General features: G+C 38.9%; 1 protein-coding gene across 3 annotated transcripts in view; it reads right to left on the bottom strand.

The window, feature by feature from the left end:
- The window catches only part of NKAIN2 (sodium/potassium transporting ATPase interacting 2), a 515,911-nt gene that overhangs the window by 19,066 nt on the left and 473,061 nt on the right, over nucleotides 1–23,784 (bottom strand). For all 3 annotated transcript variants that reach the window (XM_064413063.1, XM_064413060.1, XM_064413061.1), the window contains one exon: nucleotides 5,085–5,145. In XM_064413063.1, the coding sequence (XP_064269133.1) occupies nucleotides 5,085–5,145 (61 nt within the window). The remainder of the gene's footprint in view (nucleotides 1–5,084; nucleotides 5,146–23,784) is intronic.

Below are 23,784 nucleotides of genomic sequence, written 5' to 3'. Positions count from 1 at the left end.
TACCACAGATAGGGCAGATTGCTCTTTGGGGTTACATCCCTGCTTCCACTGACTGTGGTGGAAATCTTGATTGTTAATTTAAGCTGCAGGCCTACTTACATATGGTTGTAGGGTTGTGAGATGGATTCCACCTGTGACAGCATGGAAAAGGTGAAGATGGAATCCCTGGTCTTTTCCAGAGAAAGACTCAGGACACACTACACAAATGGCAGGTGCAAAACAAATGAAGTGTGTAGCTGAGGTATTGGATCTCCTTTCCTTAGGAGGCTGTTTTATAAAACCTTTCTTGGTTCAAACATAGTTGGACACTTTCAGGAAGAAAAGACCACTGTGGGAAACTAAATACAGCTAGACCTCTTGTGGTTAAGGAAGTCCATGAACAGCAAATTACCATCAAGAATTTCTGGGAACCACAAACTTGGGATGGGAAACAAAGAAGCAGAATTAATACTCGAATGTTTGTTACCAGTTTCTCTTTGTTTTAGAGATGTTTTTGAGCAGGAATGGAAGCGGAGGTATTATTTCTCTGTAATGTCTCACTAAGCAGATTGTGACAAGCATTTGGCACAGAAAAAAAGCGATACCTGAACATATTCTGCACTTCAATAGTGCCTTTCATCCCAGACGCTCAAAGTTATGAAGCAACACGCCCGTGAGTTTGTCCTTGTAATTATTTCCCATTTTAAATGTGGGAAACAGAAGTATGGAGAGGTTAAACAACCTGCCCAAAGGTGGAAGGTTGCCTATAACAGAGATAAAAAGAAAATGTTTTTCTGTCTATCCCATGTGCATGTCAAAATTTCACATCTCTCACATATAATGAATTTAATACTGTCTTTTAACAGAAAATCTTTGTCATAATTTTTTGTACTTCCCAGGTCAGGCCTAGGATCCCAGAGTGGAATATTGTTTGGCACTAAGTTTATTGGCACATAATACTGTATTGTTCATCAGAAGATATTTCCTATCTAAGGTATTGCTGTCTTACTGAACATTTTGAGTAATTCAAATGCAGATTTTAATCCAAATTTTTATTGGAGGGGGAAGAGTGAAATGATTTTAAAGGGTTATATAGGGCTTCACTTCTGTGCCAAGATATCCCCAATAGCAGGGTTCCAGCAAAAATCTTCTAGACAAAGTTGCAGTTTCTTTTGACATGCAGTTTAAGAGGAAACAATGCCAGGAGAAAAGAAGAAACTGTATGTGCAGGTTGGATCCCTGCTAGCATCAGATGGTGCAAAGGTTGTACCTCATAGTACACAAGGGAACATTCAGAGGGGCCATATTTGTTCTCTGATTGCCTTGCCATTGCCTAATAGTAGGTAAACACTATTTCTGCTCCCTCTCTGGGTCAGCAAGAGAGCCTTCTAGGTTAGGATTTTACACTGAGACACAGACTAAATTAGAGATTTTCTCTTAGCTGGGGTTCATTCCTAGCCAAAGCTGTCCCTCTAATAACAAGCAAGTCTCCTTACTCTCAACAGAACAATGTGAGTGCAGAATTCCCCTTTCAGTAACCTAGGTTTCTCTCTTAATTGCTTAGAGACAAATAGCCCTGGGAGGATGCTGCTTGACTGCTTATATTCCAATGTTCCTCACAAAATGTCTATACAGTTAATGAAGTTTTCAGAAATATGTTGAATTTTCTTTTAGTATGGCAGTAGCAGCTTATAGCAGGGAGCCAAGTTGCTAGTGAGCAAATGCACATTAAAGGAACATTTCGATGTTATTAAAAATAATGTGCAGCCTTGGAAAAATGCAGGCCTAACATGATTTTGGGAGACAAATGAGGAGCTCCAATAAGTTCACAGTCATTGAATGCCTCCAAGTAATGGCTGTTGCTGACATTTTCATGTTTTATTTTTAATTGCTGCAGCTAATAATGCTAATGAGCTAAGAATGGCAATGGCTTAGGCATTCCAATAGCAGTGGTAAAGAGGAGAGTGTGGAGTTGGCAGCAAAGCTGCTGGGGACCCTTACTCCCTTGTCTTTCCCAGAAAAAGACCTGAGGCACTGCAACCTTCAGAGTTCCTCCTTTTTATGCAGCCACAGGGAAAATGTTTGGGAGTGGTAAACCTCCACTGAGAGAAGCAGCCATGGAAAAGCTGCTCTTGGCTTCCCCTTGGACACGGGTGCTGCAGTTTGACTCTGGTGCAGACGGTGTTCACCACAGCACTTCTGGGATCATACCCGGAGACAAAGCAACTTCCTCTTTAATCCTTGGTGCAGAATTCACCCAAAGCAGATTGTTCTCATGAAAGGTAGCACAGACTTGAGCTTTGATTTAGGGGGCCTGAGGCTGGATTTATTTGGTGTGTGAGTAATTAAAACCTCTAGACTTGCTGATTCAGTCCTAGTTATGACCATGATTTTATCACTGTATTGTTCCATTCCTAATCCTTTAGTGAGGTTAGAGCAGGTTAATCTTAGTGAAATGTTTGCTTAATTCTACTCCAACTCATTTGTTCTCTTAATAAAATCTGCATAAAGAATGGAGAAATAGTAATTCTTTCAGCTTGTTCCAATTACTTTGAGAGCAAAGCTAATTCAGCTGAAGCAGCTTAAGAGCAACTTGACTGAGTTTTTACAGTTGAGGCTCTGTGCCAGCAGGAGACGAGACATGTTCCATACTCCAGAGCAGTGTCAATATCTTCATCTAGTTAAAATCTGGAACATGCCCAGGTTTGGCTCTTGGATGTTGCATGGATTTTTCTCCAGTCTTATGCCTTGCTGCTCAGTTCTGCCAGGTTCAGAGTTTCTGCCTCTTTTGCTTCTCTTTTGGACTGCTGTTGTTCCCATGGCCCATTAGCAAAGCAGAAGAAATGGAATTGAGTGTATGGGTGTTCACTTTGTCCATCGAGAAAAGCAAAAGACTTTTTCTGTTGGTTCTGTCTCATCAGAAGGGACTTGTGGCTAAATGACAGTTTGGTATGACCCAATAAGTTTATCCTTACAAATACTAAATAACATGACATCCATAAGGGATACACTTCTCCAGAGAACATGATAGATGGATGTGTTGCAAAAGGGATGGAAAAAGCCAGAAAATGCATCTAAGAAAATAAAATAATTTTAAATTAAGCCTGAGCAGGGAGTATTTGTGTAGACTGCAGGCCCTGGCTGTCACAGTGAACACTTGATGCATGGCAGAGTGGATGTCTGAGCCAAGACAGAACCAGAATCATTCTTACTTGCTACTTCGTGAGGCCTCTCCATAGAAACTAAAGCTGCCTTAATTTTATGATATCTTGAGGGGCCAGATCCAATCTGAGCATTATTACACTGTTGGCACAACTCAGCCACAGAAGTTCCCTTTCACTTTTTGGCCAGCCAAGCTTCCAAACCTCAGCAGAGGGGAAGCTGCAGCACCTGAGCTTGTGCTGGCTTCATTGCACTGGGTGGGGATTCACCCTGGTGCCTCAGAGAGGTGCTGGCAGATGGGTGACGTGCACTTTGTCTGGAGGAGGAGACCTGGCTGGGCTGTACAAAGTAATAATGAAATCTAAATGACAAAAGTAATGACAAAATAGTCAAGGTGATGGCAAGAAAATGTTCAAAGAAGCATGGCAATCTGTGGCTGCTGAACAACAGGGAGCTCTTGGTGCAGAGAGAAGAAAACAATACCATATTGGCCGTGGCACTTTGCTGCCAGGAATGCCGCTTTATGAACCATGGGAGAAATCTCCCAAATGTGCTCTGACTTCTGCACTTGATTGGTGAGCCAAGTCTCAAGTCCCTTCCTCGCTTTTTACTTATATCATGCCCTGAAGCATTACAGAATAGTGAAAAAAAATATTTAAGCCCTTAGAAGAGAGGGCAGAACAGTATTGAAAGGGATTTCATTTTGTGGGACAAGGAATAACTCTCTCCAGCTCTGTGGATAATGAATGCACTTAATGGGAAAGTAGGAGAAAATACATATGACTGGGTACTTTAAACAGAATAGTCTATTTGTGACATACCCCTGCTCTACACAGCTTCCCAAACTCTTTGTACTCTTTATACCTTCCTCACTTCCACAGAAACACAAAGACAACTGAAATGAGCATAGTCGAAACGACCTCCAAAGTGTGGTGGTTTGATTTCAGCATTAAATCTCCCCTTGATGGTTCACAGTGACACTGTATTGCCAATAGATTACAGGGTTGTAGCTATTTTCCACGCAGGAGAACACACAAAGGAACCCCCGCCAGCCCTAGCAGTGCTCTCAATCAAATAAAAACCCTTTAGCTTCCTGTTGCAGAGCTCTCCCTAGGATTCATGTATATTTTATCAAAGTTACATGCAGTTCTGATACTTGTTTCTAAAGTGCTTCAATATGAATCCCAAGATGTACTGAAATGCTGCAGTGGACCTTTTAAAAAAAATCCAGGTTAGAGTAGAGAAAAAAATGAAATGTCTTGACTCCACAGAATGCAATAAGAGCAAATTTTGATCAACAGGCTTCTATTGATATAAATAAGCAGAAGAAACACAAATTTACATCTATTTGAAATCATTTGACTATATGTAAGTGCACCCTGGGAGCAGCAGGAACAAAGAGGAGCTCCGCTGTTTAACCTCTCTTAAATTAAAGTCCTGCGATGATATAAAGCTATTTTTTGCCAGAATTGCTTTTATAAGACAACATACATGCCAACACAAAGAGCTGTAACTTCAGTTGTAACCAATTACTCTGAAAATAGTTAATAACAGCCTGGAGCAAGGAAAAAAGAAAAAAAGAACAAAAAAAGAACAAGAAACTTGTGTTTACTAATTGGGATTTTTTTCTTTCTTTTTATTAAAAAAAAACCCAAACAATAAAAACCCAAAAAAACCCCATGTTTTGTGTCTTAAGCTAAGTTGTGAGATAAAGAGTTCAAATGATCTTTCCAGAAGAAAGGTGTATGTAAATTTAAACCACTATTTCATTCCTCCTTTGTCTCAGAATTTCCAGATTTTAGACAAAGAAGGATGGACAGATAACATGATCTGGCTACAGTATAATAAGGCATTTAGGTTGAAGTCAGCAACAGCCAGCATAGTGGAGAGGTGATTAAAAAAAAAAGAATTCATTTTGTATGTAATAAAGCTTTAGTACTTACAGCTGTCCTCTTCTTCAGTAATACACTTCACAACATAACAGGCATAGATGAAGCCTGCCAGCTGAAACAAAATGTAATAGTGTTAGATGTAAGACTGATACCATAGAGAAACAAGAGATGGCTTTACAAAAGTGACTACAGAAACAGAAACAATAAAATTCAACAGACTTTCTTTGAGAAGGTAAAGATAATTCCCCACAACAGTTTGATAATTTTAATTAAAAATAGGAGAATTCTGCATCTTTCTTGAAAAACACATCCTTCAGTAAAATTTCCAAAAAATTTATCAAAATTTTAACTAGTTAACTTATTTTAAATTACTGAAAAATACAAAAGTTAATGAGCATTTGGATGGATGAGCTTTTAGCTACTGAAAAGCTAAATATTTCTGTCAAAATCAGATTTGCTATCCAACAAAACCTGGCCCTCTAGCAGAACTTTTTTAAAAATCAGAACTGTGCCAACTAAATCAAGGACAAATTCAGTGCACTTGTAAACCAGCTTTATAATGATATTTTATCAGTCGAAATTAGGGCTGTGGATTAATGGAACTTGTTCCCATATCTGCAATGCTCCCCAAGCCTCATTACAAGTCACTTTGGATAGTCCTGGATGTGTTTACATCAGCATCTCACACAGCAGCTGGCAAATTTGTATCTTGTTCCCTTCAATCCTCTCTGCAGAGCATGCCCAGAATTGAATTGTAAACAGGAGCAATGGGATTTAAAGAAAATGAAAATCTGGAGTAGTTATTGAAGTACCACCTGAAAAAACAATAATAGAATAAGGAATAAATGGCCAATAGCATACATGCAACAGGCCCGGTATCATGTGAGTCAGCTGCTGGTCCCTCCAGCAAGTTCTGTTGTTGCTAAGTTAGACCAGAAGTAAAAGAACAAATATTGGAGCAGTAACACGTGTCACACGTTGCCTGCTTTACACAACTTCCTCACATGTAGGTCTGGAGAGTTATCTCTACTCCATTACAAGAAATCATTTTTCATCGTTTAGCTCATCACTGAAGTTTGCATGGTAGGATGTCTAAAGAATTCCAGTTATTTGATCTCTGTGTAGTGAAAAGTGAGCCCTGCTGCCAAAATGTGTTATTCCGCACAGGCCATGTCACAGAGATATTTTCATGAGCTGCAAAACCCTCTGTACACTTTGGGAATTTTTTTTTTTAATATGAATAATAAAAATTCCTAGAGGCTTCAGCCTCTAAGCTCTCTGTGAATGGTGCAAAGCCCATAATCTCCGGCTGAGGGAGATGATGATCTTAACTTCAGTTTGAGTAATTAGTGGGTTGGACAGTAGAAGTGAAATTTGAGAGACCATGTATTATGAATGCTGGTTACTGAAAATGGATTTTTTTTTTGTTAATCCAAGGCATACGTACAATCACTGCAGTATTGTGGGTTCTTAGAGCCCTTAATATTACCCATATATAAATTAAATGCAAACAAATACATTCTATTTCGTAGTGCCTTCATACCTGGGGCAGTGACTACACCTAGTTTTCTTCAGCTCTTACACAGATATTCCTGGAATTTCTGTCAGTTTTCTATGTAGAAAGCTACCTATACCCATAAATTCTACCTTCTAATGTCTGTATGGGTAAGAGATGGCAAAAGGGGGGGAAAAAAAAGGTCATCCTGAAGGCTTTCCTAAAAAATCAAGACTTAGTTTGGAGATCACACTGAAGCCAGCATAGGTGTTGTATATTCACAGTTTAGATTCCTGTTGGAAGCCCAGAAGCTGCATTACAATGGCACTAAACCATTAATTTTGTCATTTATTATAAATCTGCCTTACAGTGCTGCTGGGAAGATTTTACACCTGGGAAGGATGAAATATTCACTGCTGGACACAAAGAATGCACTGTACCAAGAAGTGGCATTCAGCTAATATCAGCATTTCATCTCTCCTTTATTGGATCCCTCTTCCCTTTTGTTTCTTGGCTTCAAGACAGAGGGCTAATTTGCTCCACTGACTTATGCCCTGCATAACCCCATTGACTTCAATGACATTACTTGAGGTTTAATTCAGCAACGACTTAGGCCCAGAAAGGTTGTTCATAAATGATTCCATTCCTGGATGTGAACCTTGGCTTAATAGTTTCTCTGTTCTCTTTTTACAGACCATCAGATCCAAGATAGCTGAATAGTTGCATCTCTAGCAGGCTCCTATGGTAATCCTTTTCTTGCACTAAAGTTCAACACTTTACTGGCTTGTCAACCACCACAAGTTCATGTGTTATTAACTGAACTTATCTTACAAAGCACAGCAAACAAACCGTATCACAAATGGTGTTTACAACTGATCTTTTAATTGTATTCAGTTACATCACTTAAATCCCTAGGGAACTCCTTTGATATACAAGCAAATCCTACAGCATTTCATCAGATGAGCTTGCTGATTAAAAGAATGCCTTAAAGCTCAAATTGTTATGATCTAAGTATGAATGTCAGGGTTTTTTCCCATGAGATAATTAAAGTTCATAAAAGAAACCTCCCCTTTTCCTACATTTATCCAACCCTTAGCTTGGTAAACATAATCATGTTTGTTGTTCTTATTTGAATCTCACATTAGTTTTTTATTTATTTATTTTTAACCAAGTAATTTATCAGTTCTGATACAGTGACAGTCATTCAAGTTTACCTTCTAATTGCATCAGCAGCAGTGGGCACACTGAGCTGAGGCTCAGAACCAAAAGTGGCAGTATTCACTTTGGTGATACTCAATGACCTGAGCCCTTGGTGCCTGCAGAGATCCCCAAGATCAGGAACATGTTTCCTCCCCTGTGGACTAGGACTTCCCATTAAAGGGTACAGTTCATCTATGCAGATAGCAGAGATTTCTTTGGGACTTTGGTCAACTAAAATTTTTAATGAATTCCCAGGTGGATTAATAGGTCTCCCAAAATTTCCCACTTTTGTTATAGTGCAAGATGCACTTCTTTAACCTTTTCTCTCTAACAAAAGCACACCACAATATACCTTTATATCACAAAAAATACCCCCAACAAATCCAAAGAAAACACTGAATAACTCCTCATCCTGGAGAAGAATATGAGAGAAGAAACCCAAACGAAAGCAAATTATAGAAGTTAGTCACATCACTTAATATATTCCTGGGAAGTCCTCAAATACAGCAGTGCTCAGTGCAGTATGAGAATTACACAGAGCAGAGTCTTCCTGATTCAGTAGCTCCAAAAGATTTTTGTCATACATGACAAGGAAGGAAATGAGTCCTCAGAGATAAAGAAGAGAAGGAGACTGACTGTCTCAGAAAATCAGTTCAAAACTGGGAAAATTAGCTTGAAAAATCATCCCTAACTTTTGCTTTGCATCTCTACCTAATTTTTTTTAAATTAACTGAGCTTTGTTTTTTTATAAACCATGCAGTGATAAAAAGAAATAGGTGCAATGAGCAGATCATTTCTGGATCCCAGACCCATCAAGATTAGGTGTTTACATCTGTCCCACTCACATTTTAATGCTGTAGTATGGGCCTCTAGAGGAGAAGGAGCCATTAGCAACATTCCTGCTCATTTATACATAGAGCGATTAGTGAATGCATGTTTTTATGAACCTCATTTTCTGCACCTTGAAAAAGCCTGCTATTTACAACTTTCCCTGATATGTCCATATGAAAGTATAAATGAATACTGCTCTTTCTAAAAGTGACATATTATCCATGCCTGCACCAGCTCCCTGGGTGTACTTTGACCGCGTCTGATGACCTTAATTTTAGAAACAATCATCTCAAACACTTAATAATTTTGTGGGGTGTTTTTTAATTGGTCCTTTTTTGTTTGGATTTTTTTTAAAAAAATCTATAAGCTGTTGATAAAACCATTTTCCTTCTATCAAGAAAAAAAAAGAAGACAAGCAAAGCCTAAAAGAAATCATCAACAAAAGAGCATTACTGAAGCTTTGATAAAAAGATTAACTACAAAATGAAGTTAATGCATTTTATTGCCTTATCATAGCTGTATAAGGAAAACAAAATAGTAGAATATTCCCACCTAAGTCAATGATGCCCTGTTACACCTCTAAAGACTCTTACAGATCCTGAGTCACTGTGAGTGTACTTCCAGACTTGCTCAAAATGTCAAGTGCTGTGATCAAACTCAATCAGAATCAGTATTGATTAAATTCCTGTCTTGCTATTTTTTCTAACTTCTTTCATGAGATGAATGTTTTTATACACTGCAAAGAGCACCAGATTTGGAAAAAAGGCTATCATATAAAAAAACCACGATTTCTGGTCAAGGTTCCCACATTTCCCTCCTCTAAAGCAATATCTATATAGGTAATTACTACAAGTTATGCTTATTAAGCTGGGAACTTGAAACAAAAGAATGATGGCAAGGAGGAAACAAAAATTGAAAGGGGATCTGATTTGGATAGGGTGATGAGGATCAGGCTTGAGATGAGGATTAATGAGTTAAGGGTTGTGGAAATAATACATAGTCTTGGTTTCATTGAATGAATATGGTTTTATTTTATAACCATACTTGTTCCAGCAAAATGGACCTTAGATTTAAAATACACAAACCTATTGTGCTTTCCTATGGAAACATGCCTCAGTATCTCTGAAACAGCTGAGGCTTGTGCATTTACTTTTTATTATTAAGTTTTTGCAGGTGTCTATAAACACACTGCTTTTAAGACCTAAGCAAAATATGGGCTAGTTCAAGCAATAATACGGCAGAAATACATGGATGTAATCCTGGCCCTGGGAATGCTATATTGCAAAGCTGCAATGCTACATGTCCAGCTATGTGCAAATTAATTGTATTTCTTAAGATTACAGTGGTCTGCACACATAAAACCTTTGTAGTGATGTGCATTTAAGGGGTAATGTTTCTTTAAAATGGATTTTTGGAGTCTGGAGATATATTGCTATATATATATACACACACACACATTATGAGCAACTGAAGAACTGGAGAATTACTGTCTAGAAAGCTTCCAGTGTATTGATTCTCAGAAGAATCATAGTCATTATTTAGCAGGAAAGGTGAGGCAGAGACCTTTCTCTCAATATCTGTAGATTTAAGTTGGTGTCATGGGGGTTCTAAAGCTGCCCCCTGCAAAAGCCCTTTCAAGCTTGATTTCACTGCCTTCAGCAGTGCTGCATCAGTGAGTGAACATCATTGCTGGAGTTTAATATAAAACTCAAGCTGCGTTCCATGGAAACTACTCTGTTGAGGTATGCTTTTATTTGTGCTTACATTTAACATTATGAGAACCTTGTCATTCCTCCAAGTTTAAATCTCTTTCATCATAAAAGGAGAGAATAAGAAAACTATTGGTATAAGGACAGACTCCTGATAGGGAAGGTAGACTGTGCGGCCTTGCTATCATTCTTTCACAGAATTAACAGTCTATGTGCTGTCCAGAAAGAAGATTTCATTACTATGGCCAAGTAGCATTATTCTGTACAAAAAAATAATTACTTAAAAGAGCTAATGTCAAACTGACATGTTCACAATAATACCTAGTGGGCACTTATGAAATTTAAAAGCAAGATAAAATGATAATTTCTTAGCCTGTGTAGTCATCAAATTATTTTTCTTCCCTCTCTTGAGCTGAAAACTCAGCCCCAAAAGTTTTTGGTTTTTTCTTTTTAGCAGACACAGTAAAACCATGAATCATAAATTCAGATAAGTCTAGGCACATTGGAAAAGAGAAGTGTGATAAAAATTTCATTTATTTCAACTAGTGCATCATAATCTTTTTTTTTATATCAGCTGTCTAGAAGGTGCTTAACATAAAATCTTCCTTTATTTCTCAGTGGACTCTTCAGTTTTCTGGAGATTTCCTTTTTGTATAAGCATTTGAAAATCCCAGTGAAGACCTGCTAGAAATCTTTTTTTGAAATGCTGCTGGGTGCTTGAGAGCAGCTCTATCTTGCTCAGGGTTCCCTGAGCATCTTCCCTGGCAAGCTTCTGCACCTGATGAATTGAAGAGACTACGGGGGCACTGAAAACCACAGCACTGTGGCTTGTCACAAAAGAGCAGTGCAAACCTTTAACAACAGCAGAAAGCAAGAGATACTTGCCTGTTTTGTAGCTGTATTACAGACATTTGGCTTGACCCAAATTTCCAGAAAGTTTAAACTTTAGCAAGAGTTTTCTGCAGTTTTGACCTAAAAACTTTGTACAAATCTTCACTCTTCCTAGGGATTGCAGAGTGATTTATGCTTTTGATAACCACATGATATTTGGAACTTTTCTATGATTCCATCTCACAGCTAAAGAGTAGCATGTCCTTTTTTCCTGCCTCAGACTTGAAAGGTAGCCTGAAATACAGGGGCTCACATGAGGTAGATGTGGGGATCACTTACTGCTGGCCTCTGTGTTATAGCTGAACTGTGGAGCATCTTGTAGATTCAGGCTTAACACTGGACTTCTCATTCCTGCTCCCACGGTGAGATGCCCCAGCCAGGATTCTGGTGTACTCCCTCAGGAAGCTGAGGCAGACACATCTCCTTGGACAGAGGGTAGGCTCACCTGTGCAGATCCCCAGGTGACAAGGATGGGGCTGAGAGGCCAGGAACAAATTCCCCACCTGCATTCAGCACCTGCTAGGTGCAGCTCAAATGTGCATTGCTCAGTGCAGGCTGAAGGCATTAGTGATGCCATTAACTTGTTAAACCTGGAGAAATTTTAATCTTATCTTTTCCGCTTTTGTGGAATTTTCTCCACTTTACATTTTCTGACTTGGTTACATATTTTTGGTAATTCCATCCAATCCAAGTGTAAGGGAAGTCCTGAAGATGGAAAAGTCTATTGCTCTCTTTCCTCTTATGGTGTAGCTCTGTAGCCCAACTTGTCATTGTAAGAACAGAGTTTGATTGTACAAGGGTCAAGTGTGTGTTGTGGCTGCTCTTCACATAAATATTATTTAGCCATTAGAGCTGTGTAGATTGTGCAAAAAAATCCCATTTATTTTTAAACAAAACTGCTTCTGTCCACTTGGCAGCAAAAAACCAGCAAAGAATGAAGCTTAAACAAACAAAAAAAAGACCAAAATAAAGTTAAAGGTTTTAAAACATGCATCACCCTATTTTTTCTGTAAATAGTAAGAATGGGTTATTAAAGCAAAAGTGTATATGTGTCTTTATATGGGCTTTGTTCTGAAGGTTTTATAGCATGATAACTTCTGAAAAAAACTTTGCACCTTTGTCTCCTCTTGTCTTCTGGGAAAGCTTTGGAATGGTTTAATCATCTGGCTTTGGTATCTTACTGCCTTTGGCAGCAGTAGCTTTTCTTATCATTATGTGTAACTGTGTGTCACCTTTTTCAGACAGCCATAGGATTAGGATAAGAAAAATTGGTTCTTTATGCTGCAGATCTAACAAAGCCACAGACTCCTTGCAGCCCACTAAATGAATGTCTAGCATTTTAAATTGAACTCTGTTAGAAGAGACAGTTGATTATCAATGCTACTCACTCTTTTGAGGAGATGTAGGAAAAAAAAATTGTGCAGATTGCATAGGGGAAAATATTTTGAAGGTACAAGAGAGCTTTGAATTTCTGATAAACAAACACATATGAGAGTTTCTGTTCAGTGAAAATTCTTCCCTCCATGTTGAGGCACACATATGGCAAATAAACTTCAATGCTTTGAGTGTGAACACCAGGCCCTTGGATCTGGGAAACAAACATTCAGAGGACAATGAGTAGAAGATGAGAAGCAGAATAATATGTTGAGTCTGCCATTTTCTCAGGACTGTGGCCAACCACGAGCACTGTATAGAGTTCAGAAAAAAAGCACAGGTAATTTTCTCTTCTCCAATATCACATGTTAGATTAAATTAGATCATTGCTGTCACATAAATGACAAGAGCCAGAACATTTCATCAGAGGTAAGAGACTTTTCAGTAACAGCCAACTCTTTCTCTGTGATGATATTTATTTTCCCTGTGGTGAATTGCTGTTTATTTGAAGGCTCTGATGATGGTCACAGGGCCAGGAAACTTCATGGAACGTGACAGCTTTTGCACTGCACTGACTTCATGGTGGTGGTTATGTTGTAGCAGCCTAATAATGCTCTGATCAAAGTGTTCCTGCAACAGCTGGTGATGGTCGTGCTGACAAGGCAGACGGATGCACGGTATGCAAAGTGCACAGCTCAGCTGAAGCAGCTCTTCAGCAGCCTGAATAGTCAGGCTCATTACTTCAAGATACAGAAAGAAAAACAAATAAGGCATTCACAGGAACAGCTCTAAAGAGTGTGATCAAGATGAATAGGGCTTGAACTTATGAAACCTGAATGCTGATGGATTATCAAAATACAGTAATAGTTATTCAGCAGCTCAGTGGGAATTGTGGACTAACAGCAGAGGAATTGACAGGTCTCTTTGACAGTGCCAGCAGCAGCAGATCTGCCAGGAAGGTGGCTGTCAGGTGGAGCCTCTGCCTGAGCCCCCTGGCTGTTCATGCCTGTGCACAATGGAAAAGTGGGATACCTGACAGGACAGCCTCTGTCTCTGGCAATGTATGTAAGGAAGATGAGGATGAATGAAATTATCTTAACTGAATAACTCCCTTAAGCCTCATGCTCTGGAGTAAAGAAATAGAGGTATCTCAGGAAAGTACAAAGCAAAGTGCTTTGTAGGGTGCTCCACATCATTCCATCTCCTTAGAGTCCCTACATCTAGCAAATGCATTACTTAGCACAAACATTTTGCTCCAGGTGCACAATATAACAGCATCAAGTGTCAGGGGGCTTTCAAAGTCAATAAAACCTCTTCCTGTGGTGTCTAATGTTTAAAGTCACTGAACTCAGCTAATGTTTCAATGCTATTTTTCCTCTCAGCATTAGCCTACTGCAGGCTTTTTCCACCTTTGAAAACTATAATAAAAGATATGTTTTAGGGCTACCTTTTCCATTCAGCAAAATCAGCTAAGCAGGCTTCAAAAAGCAAATGCCAAAGCGCTTTGTGAGAACCCTTCCTGCAAAAGGAGAACCACTGGAGAGTTTAAATGAATATCACACCATGCAGCCTGGCTGGTACAAAGAGAGATTACGCTCTGGAGGCTCCAAGCAGAACAACAGATTGAATTCTGTGGTCAAAGGCACCTTTTCCCTTACCGACCTTCTGCTTAAGGGCAAGGAATCGCTCTCTTGTTTATTGAGCATGAGAAATAGTGATCTCCTCGCTCCGAATGGAAATAGTTTGATGGTAGACACCCCAGTCACCACCTGGGGTGGCAGAATACATATGAATACATTCTGCAATATGTGTGACCAAAAAAATATGGAACCTTTTAGCTGAAGATTCCAGTAACATCATATCACATGAGGCATTTCGGGGGAATGATGAATTACAAAGAGAGAACATTCTCGGAAAGGCCATGTCCTCAGAGTCTGTGCCTCATTGCAGAGAGTTAAGTGGATGAGTTATATCTCTGACAGTTTATGAACCTTGTTAATGTAATGCAGTACCTGGGACTGTGCCAGCCACGGTGATCAAGGAAGTCTGAATTAGACCTCTGCCATTGACAGACATCAGATGCCCATTTAAAAATAAATGTTTCTTCTGAACTGGGCACGTTTCTCTCTAAAGCAGTGATCACCAGCTTGAACTCTGAAGACCTGTGTGGCTCCAAGTAGCACAGCACACATCTCTTCCCTAGGTTTCAGAAACAGGCTGTTTAACGTGCTGATGCAGAAGCTGCTTGGCAGGAAGAGCACAAGTGGCAGCAGTACTTTGACATGTTAGTCTTTATGAAAAATGTGAGGTTTGTGTTTTCTTTAACCCACATGTGGTGCAGGCTGCAGCTCTGTCACCTGTTCCAGGCATGGGTCACTCAGGGTAGCCCACCTAGTGACAGATAGGTTGCCTTGGCCCCAGCAGGAGACATGAGGGAAAGCTTCTGCACTAACAGAGAAGGCCAGTCTCCACTGAGCCTGCACACTGGCAATGGACTGCATGAAGTGAGAGCAAAAGCCAGAGACCTTTTCCTTCTGCTCTGACAACTGCACACAAGTAGCCACCATGCTGGTACAGCAGCTGTGTTTCTTCTTTGTCCCTGAAAATACTCTGCTATTCTTGTTTCCAGAAAGTCCCACTTCTGTGATGCAGATCCCTAACATGAATATCAAAACAACACAATCAATCACCTTTTAGGCTTTTCTTTTTCCTCACAAAATCTGTAACATTGAGATAAAGGTGCCTGTTTTTCCAGGGCACTGCAAAGTTCCAGTAAATGTTATGACTTTTGGTTTCAGTTTTTGCATAGAAAGCATGAAAAGTGCTAGAGCTACATATACTATTCTACATTGTTATTTATCTATAATAACACTCTGTGCAGAATATCAGCAATGTATTAATGTTTTATTTTTAATGTTGTTTTTATTTAATTTCCAAGTGTATTCCAAGTGTTTATAGCATCACATCTCTTGCAATTTTCTGTCAAAACGATATATTTAGAAGACAGAAATTTGGTGTTGACTTGAACAGATGCACCAAGTCTTTGAAAAATGAAAGATGATGTTGTTTCCTACTGAAGGTTAGAGAAAAAAATATTTTTAGATGTTTGATTCTGCTATTTCACCAGTTCACTGCCAGAATGGAAAAATATTTCATCTGGCTATATTGACTTGGCAGAATAAAGGGTAGAAGAATAATTTAATTGAAGAGACATGAGAGAACACAGCACAGCACTTGCAATGAGATCCATGGCCATCTTTGCAGACCACTGAGCTGAATAGCTGCCTAGCAGCAATAAATACAGGGTAAAGTTTTAGTGAGGGGTTTTCTGCCCCCTGGTTTCTTATATACCGGAAATAAGTGGAAATATTTAAATTGAAATCTTTAGAAGCCAATTTCAATTGAAATATTTAGAAGAGTTTTAGGGAAAGTGTGCATAAAGTTGAGTTAGACTTCTCAAATGAAGGAAAAAAATTCTGTTGTCAGAGGTCGGTTCTAGTCATGTTTCCAATTCAAGAAATTTAATTGAGATGTTTTGCATGATCTAGCCTCTTTTCAAGGCTAGATGCAAGATACATAATACAAGCAGCAAAGTTGTATCTACTAGGAAACATCAGGAGAATGTTGCAAAGGAAGAAGAAAAACATTATTTGCAGTGCAATGTGCTGGAGAGCTGCTTAGAGTGCATTGCCAGCACAGATGGAAAGAGAGACCACGTACTCAGGTGCACACAGGCATGCTGACCTACCTCTCACTGGTATTTTTCCCTGGCTCCCTAATAAATTTCATAAACTCAAATGTATTTGGTTTTTCACATTTAGGGCAGTAAAACACTAGTACTATCTTTTGAATAGAAGATACTTGGAAGTTCTTGGAAAATGAATAACAGTAGTAGTGGGCAAGAAATCATGAATCTGTAGGAATGTAAGATTGCAATATGAACCCAGAAATGTATGGGTATAACACATTAGGTATGAAAGTCCAGTAGAAGGCCAGAGACATTACAGAATAAATTCAGAGTTATAGAAAATGGAGGAAAAACAGAGTCTGAAAACCTCCCAATTATTTTATGCCAAGACAAAAGAAACAACAGCCAAAAGTTCAATGAACAGGAACTGGAGTGGCAGCAGTTATTAGAGATAAAATATTTGCAAGTTTTGACATACAAATGTGCTGCCCAAATAAAATAGATCCTTTGCTTGGTTGTTTATGAACCAGAGAAGGTACAGGTCCAATAAGCAGGTCTCTGTTTCCAAAAAAACAGAAACATATCAAATATATTAATAATATTAAAGAAATAGGTTAAAATTAAATTGAATATGCCAAAAGCCTTCACACACAAAATTCATTAGGGCAGAAAAATCAAATTTCCAAAACTGTTGCAAGTAGTGTCTAAATCACAACTTTAGCTAAAGAGCTCCAATCTGATGGTCTTGGTCCCTTTGCTTGAATTACTGGGGGCCTGGTTGGGACAAGAACAGCTCCTGCTTAGCATGTGTATCCAGATATTTTTTCCTGTGGAAACTTTGGGATCAAGAAGGAGGGGATAAGTGAGCTCAGTCTGTGAGAGTGGAGATCTTTCTTTTACAAACTTCACAGTCCTTTGTTCAGATTTGCAGAGGCCTGCTGTTTCTCTGCAATGGAAACGAGATTTGCAGAGGCAGGTGGCTGCTTATGTGCTCAGAAAGTCTGTGTGTTCACAAGTTTTTTCTGAAAACTCTGAAAAATTGTCAGTGAAGATGTAATTCCACAACAAGGTCTTAGACTTCATGTTTAATATGTGCCTAATTAGTAGGTGCTTGCCTCTGAATTTCACAGTGGTCTTCAGCATGCAGCAATGTAGACATAAAGGAAGACTTTATAGAAGTGGGCAGCAAACAGATGTGAAGCCCTGCTGGTATTCAGAGACATGTTAGTTGCATAATTCATGAAGACGTCTATTTTATCTGGAGGATGGCATGTAGCACAAAAACCTGCCTTGGGATCCTTCAGCTTCTCATGGTGATCATTCAGCAAAGCCATCTCATTCAACTTCAACATAAAATCTGGATATTGATCCCTCATCCATCTGACTTCAATCTGACAGAGTCATCCTAAAACTCTTCTGTGCTCTTTTGGAGATATCATTCCAAATTCTTTTTAGGTCATTGCGTTTTTGTACCAAATATAAAGGTCCTGATGATGGCATATTTTTTTTATCATTCTTATATTGATTTACTTGATCTTGAGCTCTTACTGAGCCTACGAAGTATTGCAGTTGCCTTCATTGTCCTTGCTGCTGCTTCAGTCAGACAGACTTTCATTACTGATAACAATATTTTTTCAATCAGTTTAGAGTCATCTTTTGCATCTTTCACATACACCCTTTTGCATGCATTTGTTATTTATGGCTTCTTCACACTGATACAGTGTGTATCATGGGAAGATTCTATATTCTAATGAGATGTCTTTTGTCTTTCATATGTCAACTAGTCTGTTTCCTGCTGTCAAGAAACAAACATTGTGGCCTTATAGTTTCTATTAACAATTTAGTGACTTGTGCTATTTCCACCAACTCTGTTTTTACCCTAGTCAGCCACTATATCACACATGAAAAGAAGTAAACAAGTACACTTGTATGCAGATATACAAATAAAGATGGAAAGGTGTCACAAGTACACTGTAATGTTGAATTAGCAGCAGCTAATGGAAAGAAATTTCAGCTAATGTGAAAGAAATTTACAGCTAACCTTAGGGTAACATTGTTTGAATGTAATGACTGGTGTATGCATATCAATTTTGATATACTTTCCAGTTAGACCATCTTTGTCATGAATTATTCACTTTTCCAAAATGAACAAGGTAATATCAAAGCAATCCCTGTGCTTAGTGAGAGATTAATGGAATACCAATACACTAAGATTGGTAAGGGCCAAAAATTCTTGCTTGGTGTTTTTTGTGACATGGGAGAATGGCATGGTAAATATGTCAGAACTAGTGTTTTGCCTTCAAGTTTTACTTGCCCTGCAGCTTCTAAAGTTTTCACCTCAAAAATATCTGGTGACAAATATAATCATCTAATTTTTTTCCCCTGTGAAAGTGAAAACAAATGCCAACTAGCTTTCCTTTGTAGTCACTGGAGAGTCAGGAAGCTATAGAATGGACAAAAGTTGCCACCTCTTTCAGGTATCTGAGTTCTCCAAAATAGGTTTGGATGAATCTCTCCAGAGATGTCTGTTTTGCTTCATGTCTGGGAAAGAAGCCCTACTGCTGTCCAGCTTCAGCTAGATACCAGCTTCTAGAAGACTGAAGCCTGATGATTTGAATTAAGCCTATTCTAGCAGAACAAAGTAAGAGGTTCTGAGTTTCTATATGCTTATAACAATCTTAAAAATCAACTGAATTTAGAATATGCAGACTGGAGGAAAGACACTCCTTCAGAACAATCTGGACATCTTGATATTACAAGTACAAGCAAATAAAGTGTTTCAACACATAGAGGCAGGAAAGCCTGTCTCACAGATGGGTTGTCTGTGGAGCAGTGACTCCAGACCTGTGGTTCATAATGCATAATCAGCACTAGAATTAGAATGTGGATTCCCAGTTTAACACAGGTGTTGAGAAATACATTTAGTGCCTTTAGCTTGGTGTGGAGCTGCACTGTAAGCGGCAGGTTAAGCTCATTGGGGCTGGAGTCTGAGGCAAGAGACCATGGAGTGGTTCCTGGATAGTCAGACAGGAACATTCCCTTAGCAAAGTGGCTAAACAGATTACGTGGTTATTTAAAAGGGAACTCTGAATCTAAACAAGAGTTGTTTAGACTCTTGTCTGTTTTTAACAGTGGTACTATACATACTAATTTTCAAATTATTGTTTTAAGTTCACACTCGAGGAAGGAGTTTGAAACAATAGAGAAGGTTCAGAGAAGAGTTCTGAGAGTGATTAGAGGGCTAGGAGGAGGAGATAAAGCAGTTTGGCTGCTCAAAGGAAATTAACTGTCATCATAAAAACAGCTAGTGAAATATTCCTGATGGCAGCATGATGTACTTTTGCAGATAACTGCATTGTAAGCACTGGACAGAAAGCTAGATATTTAGACAAGTTAAAGGTAAATTTTAACAAGAATTGTGGTAAGCATTCAAGTGTGGGACACTTTAAGATCAATGTTAAATGTTTTATAACTTGAGACAGGAATTAATTCAGGGAATCTCTATGCCCTGTGTTATGCAGGATGTCAGACTAGGTAATTGCAGCATTTTCCATTGTCTTCATGGTTTTCTACTATAATATGGTGTACATAATATTGGTATGTAAGGATTTTAGTATATAGGAGTTGTTGTGAAAGAAATTAATTCTGAAAATTAAGAAAAATGAGCACTGCTTTAGTGGAAGAATAACAGAGAAACTTATAGTGATAGTAAAATATTTGTAATTAGTATCTAGCTTGCTCTGGTACTGTGGAGTACAATTACTCTCAACTGCATTATGATTTCTTTTACTTTTTTCTTCTTGAGTAAATTAACTTCAATTTGCAGACTCAGTAATAAGTAGCACGGTGCATATTACACCATTATTACAACACCTAATTCATTAGATATGTAATTTACATTGCTATTTATGTAAGTGCTGAATTAAATCCAAAGAATCTCAGGAGAGGGGTAACCAGCTTGTTCCAGATCTCAGCTTAGTATTTAATATGGAAATATGGGGAAAGAAGGCACACCTCAAAAGCTTCAACCCTTATGTCAGGAGCTGCATGTGAGTTTTCAGAAAGGAAGAAAGTAGTGTCTTAAAATATATATCCAAAACAAAATGCAGAGGATTTAAAGAAGGTAAGGAGCACTTGGGAATATGCCAAAGAGAAAACTGAGGAAATATGTCACCTTGACTCACTCTTTCACTTCCCTTTTTTTTAATTTTTCATTTTTTATGGAGCATATTATTTCTGACTAGTCTATTCTACAGAGGGCTGTGGATTAGTATGAAATGTGCAGAGGGACAAAATTTCAAAATAGACATTGTACCACTGGCAGGAGGTTGCCTCAGGCAAACACAGCTCCTCTCTGCTGATCACCACACAACCACAGTGTCAGACATTTCCTCTTATGAAGTGATCAGGTGCAGAAACTTCAAGGCTACAAGAGCACTGGGGCAGACCACGGCTGGTGCAGCCCTCTCCTGTCAGCAAGTAGCCCTCATGAAAAGAAGTGAACTGTAGAGGCAGCAATGACAGGAAGCTAAACAGTTGTGTAAATCAAGTGTATTATGGAATAGGGTGGCACTCATGACACAGAGACACTGCAGAACTGGAAATATTTTATCTTTGTAAAGCAGAGTGGGACTTGGACAATTAATGATGCAGGGAGAGATACGCTGGATATGGCTATGTTGCTAAACAGAAAGGGCCAAGAGCCAATTTCTGGCTTCCAGGCCAAATTTTGTAGATTGGCTTTTGACAACACTGCTTTGGTGCAGCTCTGGCTAAAGCACAGGGGCCATGCACAGACTGCACAGCGCTTAACTGCGACTCCCGTGAGCCCAGAGTGGTAGAGACTTACAGCTCTGAGGCAATGCCATCTTCTCTGAGGTGTTACATTTCCCATTCAAGGTGTCTGAAACAATGAGAGCTGTGTCACAGCCCAGCAGAGCAAGGTTTTGCACTTAGTTTACTGTTGCTGTACCGTAAAACGGCTGTTTCATATCAGTCCATCCAAATTTTTCTCATAGTGAAAGTGGCAAGGCAGAGGAGAGACAGCAGAAAATATTCTTCGATGTCTATATTGAGATGGTTCCTCAATTTTGTCTTTAACTCTGTAAACTACTCTTGGATGCATGACTGAGGATTTTGTCATGCCTCTTGGATGTAACAGGAGAGAATGCAGGGGTGCTTGTGGTTTCAAAGCATCTGGGATAACGCTGGGAAACTGTGTAAGCTTGAAGGAACAAAGGATGGTCCTGTCTTATCCATCCTGCCTTCTGGGAGAGCTCTCTGAAAGGAGCTATCTCCAGAAATGTATTCATGTACTGCCCCAGAAAATATTTGTGAGAGTACTCCAAACAGAGGCAGGGTGTAAGCTGAAAAATAAGTAATGTCATTTATCAGGAGGCCAGTGCTTGAGTTCTCTCTCTGGCCCTGTCTCACTACCAACGCAGATATTTCCTTTGAGGACACTCACATTTAAGCATTTCAACATCTATGATCCAAAGGGTTGCCAAAACACTTGAAACATATATTGTTAATGTGATTATTATTATTCTGTAAATCTCCACAGTCACAGTAGTATTTACTTCCCTCAGACAGCCTCGCTGAGATTAATGGTCTTCTGAATATTAATGCAAACTAGTGCAAGTAATAGCTTCACAATTGGAACTAGTCAGACTGATAAAGAATTGAGTTTCCCTTCATATTTTTCCACTGACCATGTTTAGGGCCTTCCTTGTATCTGCATGGGGATGTACCACATCCTTCAGTTGGAAGGTAGGTCTCCAGCATTCACATTCACCTTATTCTGTGAGCTGTTTGCTCATTTGTATAGTACATAAAATGGTGCACCTTATTAATTTTAATTTTTTTCTTTTCTGGGATGCTTAGATTTTCTTTCAGGCATGACTTTCCTTCCTCCCCTCTGACATCTTTTAATAAAGGATATAAAAATGATGAAAGTAATTGCTAGACATTAGCTAATTTAAAATACTTTTCTGCAATGGGAATGTGCTTATGCTTCTGTGCACACATGCATATGAGGGAATGCATGACAAAGAGGGAGGAAAGATTTTGGTGCAAAGGGACATGCTGTACTTGTTGCTCCATTCTAGCTACTTCTTACAGTTTATGAGTTTCTAAATGCAGGGAAGAGATTTTGTTCCTCAGACTAACCATAGTGAAAAAGATGTCATGTGAAACACAGTCTGGCAGCCTCCCAACATCACTCTTCAAAGGCTTTAATATCATAGCACACCAACACCAAGTATTAATGTCATCTAGGCTTTAAGTTCAGCTTTAGTTTAGTAACTGCTTAAGTAAATATTAAAGCATGGGGTCAAGGAAAGCTCAGAGTTGACAATAGCATAAAAAATAATATATTCTGCTATGTCTGCTTAACCTTTCTGTCCTTACTATGAGAAAAATGTGTATGGATGTGACATGGTATTTTATGGCAGTGAAAGAGTGCACCAGCAGAAATCAGAACGCTCAAAATAATACTACAGCTTCTTGAGCCATTTTTGAGATTTAGATTAAATACAGTAAAACCTGCCCAGCAGAAGCTTTCAGCATGTAGCACCACTTGTCCATCTCTTCACCAGAATTGATGAATCTGAACACTCTTTCCCACATACACCTTAAAGCCAGCAAAAACAAGTAATTCCAATAAAGTTCTTTTTTCCCCCCTCCACATAAGCCAAGGAATTTACAGTGCTATAACAAAGTAGCAGGCAACTTATTACCTCTGTTTTCAAGTGCAGAATGGAAGATAACAATGAAATGGTTTACCAGGAGGTCACTGTGTATTTATACTCTGAGCAGAATTTAAGAACACAGGCTTCAATCTTGACTCAAAGGTTGCATTTCTGTGCAATTTCAGGTATAGATAAAACTTCTCTACAAGCAGAATTGGAACTCCTTAGTACTTGACTCCTGGCCAATATTTAATTAATCAGACTTGAAGGAAAAGAAGGTTTTTTCTAGGGAAAACTTGGAATATTTTAGAAATAATTTGGCAGCTGATGCCACTACTTGGCCAAGTTTTCCACCACACATGTGCACACAGAGTTTGCAGCAGCTTTTTCTGATTCTGGTTTGAGCTTCATGTGCTCACCACCACCATCACCACCTGTCTTTTACCACCCAGTTCTGCCCATAGCATCATATGGCAGAGTCCCCTGCCATCACACCAAGCCATTTCCATTCCACCACAATAGCCATTTTGAGAAGGAATGAGAAATGAAAAAGCACGTCACTTCTCTGGCCTCTTAACCACTGCCTTTTATGGTCTCCATCCTTTCCACATTCTGATATTATTTCCTGATAAATCTTTTATCTCACAGGCATCTTATTTTAATGATTTTACATCAGATCTATGCACTAAAAGGAAAGCATTTTGAAAACGGTTGACCTATTTTCGTAACACCTACACAGCAGCCTGCTGTAATGCCTAAATTTTTCTTTCACCTTGTCTCAAAGCATCACAGGTTTTTGTTTTGTTTTTTTTTCTTGTCAGTCTCACATGTTTTGGTTTCTTCCTTATTTTGTGCTAAGCTGTTTCTTGATAAG

The sequence above is a fragment of the Passer domesticus genome, chromosome 3, assembly GCF_036417665.1.
Source record: "Passer domesticus isolate bPasDom1 chromosome 3, bPasDom1.hap1, whole genome shotgun sequence".
NCBI lineage: Eukaryota > Metazoa > Chordata > Aves > Passeriformes > Passeridae > Passer > Passer domesticus.
This window is presented reverse-complemented; position numbering and strand designations above follow the sequence as displayed.